We start from the raw sequence: 10,000 nt of genomic DNA, 5'->3' as shown, positions 1-10,000 counted from the left end.
GTTCATCATCGACATCGTCATAAACTTCCGCACCACATACGTCAACGCCAACGACGAGGTGGTGAGTCACCCGCTGCGGATCGCCGTGCATTACTTCAAAGGCTGGTTCCTCATCGACATGGTCGCCGCCATCCCCTTTGACCTGCTCATATATCGCAACGGGGAGGAGGTGAGTGCTGAGGTGAGGGGCATCATGGGAAAAACTTGCAGACATGATGTTGTGATGTGATCGTATTCATTTTTGACATTCCCAAAGCGTAAAAAAGTGGCACCAAAAAGTCTTTGGGATATTTCAGGTTCAGTAGAAGTTCAGCTCAATCGACAGAAAATCAGGTTTTTACCAAAAGTTTGATTTGTTTATATTCGTTTATATTCTAACTATAAATCAATAGATATTTTGATCAAAATGAACACATGACACTTTGTGGTTGTTAGTAATGGTTAATACTAGGGCTGGGATGATATATCGAATATTGCTAAATATAAAAAGACAATCCATATCTTGACATAACTCTATATTTACATGACGATTAAACACATTTCCACCGGGTCTGTGTATCTGAGCAAGTATTGACGCTGACTATCACACCTGAAGTCATGAGTTTGAATTCAGGGCGTGCTGAGTGACTCCAGTCAGGTCTCCTTAGCAACCAAATTGGTCCGGTTGCTAGGGAGGGTAGAGTCACATGGGGTAACCTCCTCGTGGTCGCTATAATGTGGTTCTCGCTCTCGGTAAAGGTGTGGTGAGTTGTGCGTGGATGCCGCGGAGAATAGCGTGAAGCCTCCACACGTCTCCGCGGTAACGCACTCAACAAGTCACGTGATAAGATGCGTGGATTGGCAGTTTCAGACGCTGAGGCAACTGAGATTCATCCTCCGCCACCCGGATTGAGTCGAGTCACTACGCCACCATGAGGACTTGGAGCGGTTTGGGAATTGGGCGTTACATATTGGGGAGAAAAAGGGAGAAAATAAAAAAAAGATAACAAATAATGGGAATTTCTAATAAAAATCAAAGTAAAACCACCAGATTAATGACAGTAATGAGAATGATTATTTTTGTTATTTATAAATAAACAAATACATTTATTTATTTTTGTTGCATATTTTGTCATATATATTGTTGACAAACAATATATATGTAACATTGTTCATTTCTCCCTAAACATTCATCACCATAATGCAATAAAAAATGCTTCATTATATATATATATATGTATTTATTTATTTATAATAAAAATCATGAATCTGGAGGTTTTAGTTTGATTTTATTTGTTAATCTCATTATTAATATATCATTAATGAACATTGTAATACAATGTTTATATATATAATTTTTTTAGTACAATTATGTGTTTATAAATAAGTAGGTAGATTTAACTTTTGGCTACTATTTAGAAAAATAAATAACTTTAGAAATTAAATGTAATTTCTTTATTGAATATTTGTATAAATGCATGTGCTTTTGCTGTTGATTGTGCTTTAGTCAAGGGTCAGCTGTTATCTCTTTATATTTGAACAGAAATAGAATAAAAGAGACATGACAGTAAACATAAAGTGACCTTAGAGTAATGATTGAATCACTAAGAATTGACATTTTCAAATAAGATAAGAAAGCACCACATTGTTACAATTTTACATTATTACATTGTTACAATTTTCCGTTATTAAATTGTTACATTGTTACATTGTTAAAATTTTACATTGTTACCATTTTACATTATTCAATTGTTACAATTTGACATTCTTACCATTTGACATTATTAAATTGTTACATTGTTACAATTTGACATTGTTACAATTTGACATTATTACATTGTTACAATTTGACATTCTTACCATTTTACATTATTAAATTGTTACATTGTTACAATTTTACATTCTTACCATTTTACATTATTAAATTGTTACATTGCTACAATTTGACATTGTTACAATTTGACATTATTACATTGTTACAATTTTACACAATTTTACATTATTACATTGTTACAATTGTACATTATTAAATTGTTACATTGTTACAATTTTACATTGTTACCATTTTACATTATTAAATTGTTACATTGTTACAATTTGACATTCTTAACATTTTACATTATTAAATTGTTACATTGTTACAATTTGACATTATTACATTGTTACAATTTTACACAATTTTACATTATTACATTGTTACAATTTTACATTTTACCATTTTACATTATTAAATTGTTACATTGTTACAATTTGACATTGTTACATTGTTACAATTTGACATTCTTACCATTTTACATTATTAAATTGTTACATTGTTACAATTTGACATTATTACATTGTTACAATTTTACATTATTACAAGGTTACATGGTTTACAATTTGACATTGTTACAATTTGACATTATTACATTGTTACAATTTGACATTGTTACAATTTGACATTATTACATTGTTACAATTTTTCATTCTTACCATTTTACATTATTAAATTGTTACATTGTTACAATTTGACATTCTTACCATTTTACATTGTTACAATTTTACATTCTTACCATTTTACATTATTAAATTGTTACATTGTTACAATTTCACATTCTTACCATTTTACATTATTAAATTGTTACATTTTTACAATTTGACATTCTTACATTTTTACAATTTGACATTGTTAACATTTTACATTATTAAATTGTTACATTGTTACAATTTGACATTCTTACCATTTTACATTGTTACAATTTTACATTCTTACCATTTTACATTATTAAATTGTTACATTGTTACAATTTCACATTCTTACCATTTTACATTATTAAATTGTTACATTGTTACAATTTGACATTGTTACCATTTTACATTATTAAATTGTTACAATTTGACATTGTTACATTGTTACAATTTGACATTCTTACCATTTTACATTATTAAATTGTTACATTGTTACAATTTGACATTGTTACAATTTGACATTATTACATTGTTACAATTTGACATTGTTAAATTGTTACATTGTTACAATTTGACATTCTTACCATTTTACATTGTTACAATTTGACATTGTTACCATTTTACATTATTAAATTGTTACAATTTGACATTGTTACATTGTTACAATTTGACATTCTTACCATTTTACATTATTAAATTGTTACATTGTTACAATTTGACATTGTTACAATTTGACATTATTACATTGTTACAATTGTACATTATTAAATTGTTACATTGTTACAATTTGACATTCTTACCATTTTACATTGTTACAATTTTACATTCTTACCATTTTACATTATTAAATTGTTACATTGTTACAATTTCACATTCTTACCATTTTACATTATTAAATTGTTACATTGTTACAATTTGACATTCTTACATTGTTACAATTTGACATTGTTAACATTTTACATTATTAAATTGTTACATTGTTACAATTTGACATTCTTACCATTTTACATTGTTACAATTTTACATTCTTACCATTTTACATTATTAAATTGTTACATTGTTACAATTTCACATTCTTACCATTTTACATTATTAAATTGTTATATTGTTACAATTTGACATTGTTACCATTTTACATTATTAAATTGTTACAATTTGACATTGTTACATTGTTACAATTTGACATTGTTACAATTTGACATTATTACATTGTTACAATTGTACATTCTTAAATTGTTACATTGTTGCAATTTTACATTGTTACCATTTTACATTATTAAATTGTTACATTGTTACAATTTGACATTGTTATATCTACAAATGTCTGTTTATTGTTGACTTTGTATATTATCTGGGATACGAGAAGGAATTTTAACGTATAAAATTACACCCCTTTATTCTCTCTCTCAAGACGACCACCCTCATCGGTCTGCTCAAGACGGCACGTCTGTTACGTCTCGTCCGGGTGGCACGTAAACTGGACCGTTACTCGGAGTACGGCGCGGCCGTTCTCTTCCTGCTCATGTGCACCTTCGCGCTGATCGCTCATTGGCTGGCCTGCATCTGGTACGCCATCGGAGACGCGGAGCGCAAAAGTTCCATTGGCTGGCTGCACTCGCTGGGCGATCAGCTGGGGAAACATTATAACTCCAGTATCCAGGGATCAGGACCCTCCATTAAGGATAAATACGTGACGGCTTTATACTTCACCTTCAGCAGTTTAACAAGTGTGGGGTTTGGAAACGTGTCGCCAAACACCAACTCGGAAAAGATCTTCTCCATCTGTGTCATGCTGATAGGATGTGAGTATGGTGCATTTGATATGTTATGGCAAGCTCTTAAAGAGATGCTATAAATGTATGATGTATGCATAGATTACATTTAAAGGGATAATTCAACCAAAGAGGAAGTAAAGGGTCATACTGGCTTACAATAACATGCTAATGAGAATTGATGTTTCATTTAATGACTATAAACATTTCAAGAATCGAGTAAACAACATATTTTTATCATTATTTAATGATCGTAATCATTGTTTTTCAAGGAAATGTATTTTTATAATTGTTTTTAATTATTATTAATATCACAAATGTCATGAATGAATATTTTAGTTTTAATTATTTATTTAAATTCAATTAATTATGACGTTTTCTTGGATTTATACCATTTTGACAGTGATGGATGTAATCTGATTACATATTAATAAGTAACTAAAATCGAATTACTTTTTGGCTATAAAGTAGAGTTACACATTACAGTTTAAATGAGTGTTATCATATTACATTTAATTACTTTTCAGTACATTATGTTTAGGAAATATAGACATTAATGTAAATTTGTGTAGTGGAATTATTATTATAATTTTTTTTTAGAAAGTAATTTAAAAGCAGAGTATTTATTAATGTAATTACATTTTAAATTAAGTAATCATTAAAGTAATCTTTAGAGAATAATTAGTCATTTGTACTATTTTTGAGTAACCTACCCAACACTGGTCACGTAAAGGTCAAGAGACTTAATGACCTTTGACACACAGTCATGAGGGTCATCAGAGGTCCTCTCTGTGATGTCATTTCCTGTTGTATGGTTTCCTTGCCCAACATTTCAAAATATGAAAACATGTTCATCATGCACGAGGTTTTGCAAGTGAAATGCACTTTTAATGTATTTTTGAATAACGTAATAATTTCGGACAAGGAATATGAGCGTTATTTATGCACATCTGTGCCTTGACGTTCATCCCAAATCATTAGATGTGTTTGTTTCCTCTGTAGGTTAATAAGAGAGCTCTTTGTAGTGTGTACTAAATGATCAAACCTCATCACATGCTGCTTCAACCGAACAAATCCACCCAAGTGTTCATGTGTGTAGGGCGTTATTGCAGTACTTAATGACAAACTGCAGTTTAATGTCGCTGCAGCGCATGAATCAGACCTCTATAATTGTGAAGTCATTTCCATTTTTATGGCCGACAGAAGCATTTATCATCAGCGCCACTGAATGAAGTCTCAACAGAGATCAGATTCATATATATATATATATATATATATATATATATATATACAGTATATACACTGAAGGAAAGATCGGGGCTAGTTGTCACACTTTTTACTCGTGATAGCTTTATTATTAAGTCAATTTCTGTATAGCCACATACCTTAAAGTCTTAGCTAAAGAAAGCTATTTCCCAGGTAAAAAGATAAAGTGAATTGAATACACGTTGACTTTATAGCGGGCCATATTGTCACACGGTATGAAGTAAGCTGTCGCAATGAAACCTGCCATTGACCTCCTGAGACCCGAGCGGGACCGCTGTGCGCATTTTCCGTTTCCCTTTTTGATTTGTAACTTGTAGCACCTAATAAACATGCAAAAATAATAATAATAATAATTTTCGAGAGCATGTAGTTTTCCTATAAATGTATGTCCACATATGTGGACAGCGGGACTAAGTTGTGAAATTTTAAATAACACTTAGCTAAAGCAAGTCAGATTTTTTTAATCAAATAGTTTATTATGTTTGCAGGAGTGTTGATTATTCATGTTTTGATACATTAATCATAAATTAGCATAATTAATTCAGATTCACAGTAATGTCCAGCATCATCCAATCACAGCCAACCATGTTCAAATAAAACATTATAAATGGTGAATCTATGTACTGATGATCATCGTCCCATGTGTGTCAAACATGTTGAGTGATCCAAACATCATCTGCAGCCTGAAACTGAACTTCTGATCAGATTTTAGGAGTGAACGCACTTAATAACAGTTATCAGTAACTATTAGTACATTTTTGCCAATAACTGATCATTCCAAAAAACACAGAAATCGGATGCGATATTTAGTATAGTAAAACCGATATTGTTTTATTATTATTATAATTTTTATTCCTTCATGTTGTTCCATTTTGTGGCCAAAACCCTATATATAATATATATATATATATATATATATATATACACGCTACAGAAAGCTTAATTTGGTGCATATGTACATACAGAGCATTGTTATGGATCCACGACTCTGTCGTCATCACTGTTTAGGGACTAATTCACTATTATTAATGTGAAATGCTCATACAGGCGTTCTTTTAGCCCATATGACATTGTTTACTTTATAGTGTTTATATTATAATACATTGTAGATGATCGTAAGAGTGCATATTTTGATTCCCTTGTGTGTTTGTGTGAGCAGGAAGAACATACATTTCAAAATAAGAGTCCCCGGTGTATTTCTGGCTTTTATATACACTCACCTAAAGGATTATTAGGAACACATACTAATACTGTGTTTGACCCCCTTTCGCCTTCAGAACTGCCTTAATTCTACGTGGCATTGATTCAACAAGGTGCTGAAAGCATTCTTTAGAAATGTTGGCCCATATTGATAGGATAGCATCTTGCAGTTGATGGAGATTTGTGGGATGCACATCCAGGGCACGAAGCTCCCGTTCCACCACATCCCAAAGATGCTCTATTGGGTTGAGATCTGGTGACTGTGGGAGCCATTTTAGTACAGTGAACTCATTGTCATGTTCAAGAAACCAATTTGAAATGATTCGAGCTTTGTGACATGGTGCATTATCCTGCTGGAAGTAGCCATCAGAGGATGGGTACATGGTGGCCATAAAGGGATGGACATGGTCAGAAACAATGCTCAGGTAGGCTGTGGCATTTAAACGATGCCCAATTGGCACTAAGGGGCCTAAAGTGTGCCAAGAAAACATCCCCCACACCATTACACCACCACCACCAGCCTGCACAGTGGTAACAAGGCATGATGGATCAATGTTCTCATTCTGTTTACGCCAAATTCTGACTCTACCATCTGAATGTCTCAACAGAAATCGAGACTCATCAGACCAGGCAACATTTTTCCAGTCTTCAACTGTCCAATTTTGGTGAGCTCTTGCAAATTGTAGCCTCTTTTTCCTATTTGTAGTGGAGATGAGTGGTACCCGGTGGGGTCTTCTGCTGTTGTAGCCCATCCGCCTCAAGGTTGTGCGTGTTGTGGCTTCACAAATGCTTTGCTGCATACCTCGGTTGTAACGAGTGGTTATTTCAGGCAAAGTTGCTCTTCTATCAGCTTGAATCAGTCGGCCCATTCTCCTCTGACCTCTAGCATCAACAAGGCATTTTCAGCCCACAGGACTGCCGCATACTGGATGTTTTTCCCTTTTCACACCATTCTTTGTAAACCCTAGAAATGGTTGTGTGTGAAAATCCCAGTAACTGAGCAGATTGTGAAATACTCAGACCGGCCCGTCTGGCACCAACAACCATGCCACGCTCAAAATTGCTTAAATCACCTTTCTTTCCCATTCTGACATTCAGTTTGGAGTTCAGGAGATTGTCTTGACCAGGACCACACCCCTAAATGCATTGGAGCAACTGCCATGTGATTGGTTGATTAGATAATTGCATTAATGAGAAATTGAACAGGTGTTCCTAATAATCCTTTAGGTGAGTGTATGTATATATATATTTTTTTTATTTTATTTTTTTTATTTTTTATGTGGAATATAAAGAGAAAGGCCATTTTTTACTGAGACTAAAACCATCAATGTGTGTTTACATGCTGTGACTACTACAATTAGTCTATTGTTTTTGTCGCCATGTATTATGGTATTACCGTATTATTGTTGTGCAATGTAAATACCTTAGTATATAAGTGTGGTAATGGTTTAGTACCATGGTACCACCACAGTGATTTTAATGAGGGGGTTTATGCAGTAAATCACATGTCAGGCTTTAAGATGTTTAATGGTACACTTCCCGTTCCTCAGCTCTCATGTACGCCAGTATCTTCGGGAACGTGTCGGCCATCATCCAGCGGCTGTACTCCGGGACGGCCCGTTATCACACTCAGATGCTCCGTGTGAGAGAGTTCATCCGCTTTCATCAGATTCCAAACCCGCTGCGGCAAAGACTGGAGGAATATTTCCAACACGCATGGTCTTACACCAACGGCATTGACATGAACGCTGTGAGTCAACTAAAAGTGTCTTTTCTCTAGTCTTTATTTGATTTTTTTATACAAGCCCAGTTTGAAATCATTTACTTTAAGTAGAGTGTCTTTCCCCCCCATAATGACCTGCCCAAAATGCAGGATTTTAATGATGATGCACATTCATTCAAGGACAGAAAACGAATGATCATGACTGTTTCTGCTCAGCCCGTGAGCTCTTCTCATTAAGAAGCAGTGGAGCGTTCTGATTGGACAACCGCAGCTGTTATGATTGGTGTGCTGCTGGATGAAACCATCTCTTTAGCTTAATAATGAGAAAATATAACGTTAACAAACGATTAGAGTGAGAGCAGAATTATGGAATATAAGTGGTTTAAATGGGTGTTTCTTCTGATTTTTATTCAAATTAACAGATTTCGCCTTTTTGAAAATAAGGTGTTATATTATTCATATAGAATACAATCACGTCTGGTAACAGATGCATGTAAAGGCTAGAAATAGCATTTTAGCTTAGCATAAAGCTAAACGTTTACACGACCATTTACTCAAAGTTAACCATTTCGGCTGCTCCAAACTTCAAAACTCCACAGAGTGAAAACAACGACATCCTTTTCTGATCGAATGTGGATTCTGTTCAGAAAATGAGGCAGAAAATATCATATTTGTAGCTTTCTACATGATGCTAAAGGCTACATTGGTTAGCATTTCTTTTAAAAATGCCCTAACCGCATAAAAAACAATTTTGCGACAATGCCTAAATCATTGTGTTTTTATTGGATTTATGTTTCATCTGTCAAAGCGTTTCTAAGTGTTTGTAGCTCCTCTATTAAGCTAAAAAGTAATCAGAATACATTTTGAAGGTACTGATTTAAATTGTAACTTTAGTGGATTACATTTATGTAACAGTATAAAGGTGGATCAGTTTATATGAACAATAAACGTAAAGTTTAATGATATAAATGAACTAAAAACAAACATAAACAAACAGACATACATGCAACTCGGACGCATGCAACTGGCATCTACGGTCCCACTTTATCTCGCTCTCTCGCTGATCATCTGATTCAGCGACGGCCTGGCCACGCCCTCCTCCTCCTCACACTCCTCCCCCGCCCAATTCAGAATGGGGCGCCACTGGACTGACCTACCCCCCACCTCTCTGGAGGGGAGACGCTGCCCTTCCGGCCGTTCCGTCAGCCGGTGGTCCACACCGTCTCCTGGGAACCTGGGGGAGAGACGAGAGGAGGCATGGGAGAGGGAAAGGGCGGGCGGGAGACACAGAGAAAGAGAGAGGAGAGAGAGAGAAAAACTTGCTCCTGGACAGACTGTTGCCCGGTCCTCTACAGCTCCTCCGCCTCCTGCCGGACAACAGCTCGCTCCTCCCCTGGCAGACGACAGCGAGCCCTCCGACCCCTGGCGGACAGAAATGCTCCTCTCCTTATTGGAGGATGGCAGCGGTTCATCCGGCGGTGAGGACTCCATGAGGACTCTTCCCTTCTGCCGTCCCATCAGCCGGTGGTCCACACCGCCTCCTGGGAACCTGGGGGAGAGACGAGAGGAGGCATAATTGGGGAGAGGGAAAGGCCGAGTGGGAGAGAGAGAG

The 10,000-nt window shown here is 35.0% G+C and overlaps 1 protein-coding gene across 1 annotated transcript in view; it reads left to right on the top strand.

Annotated features, from left to right (window-relative positions):
* The window catches only part of kcnh2b (potassium voltage-gated channel, subfamily H (eag-related), member 2b), a 264,994-nt gene that overhangs the window by 242,197 nt on the left and 12,797 nt on the right, over nucleotides 1-10,000 (top strand). Inside the window, 3 exon segments of the mRNA XM_052113349.1 lie at nucleotides 1-181; nucleotides 3,839-4,229; nucleotides 8,216-8,415. The exon segment at nucleotides 1-181 is cut by the window's left edge and continues 248 nt beyond it. Coding sequence (XP_051969309.1) covers nucleotides 1-181; nucleotides 3,839-4,229; nucleotides 8,216-8,415 — 772 coding nt within the window.

This window comes from Xyrauchen texanus, chromosome 41 (genome assembly GCF_025860055.1).
Source record: "Xyrauchen texanus isolate HMW12.3.18 chromosome 41, RBS_HiC_50CHRs, whole genome shotgun sequence".
In the NCBI taxonomy this organism is placed as follows: Eukaryota; Metazoa; Chordata; class Actinopteri; order Cypriniformes; family Catostomidae; genus Xyrauchen; species Xyrauchen texanus.
The sequence above is the reverse complement of the archived record's forward strand: the minus strand, read 5'-3'. Positions and strand labels throughout refer to the sequence as shown.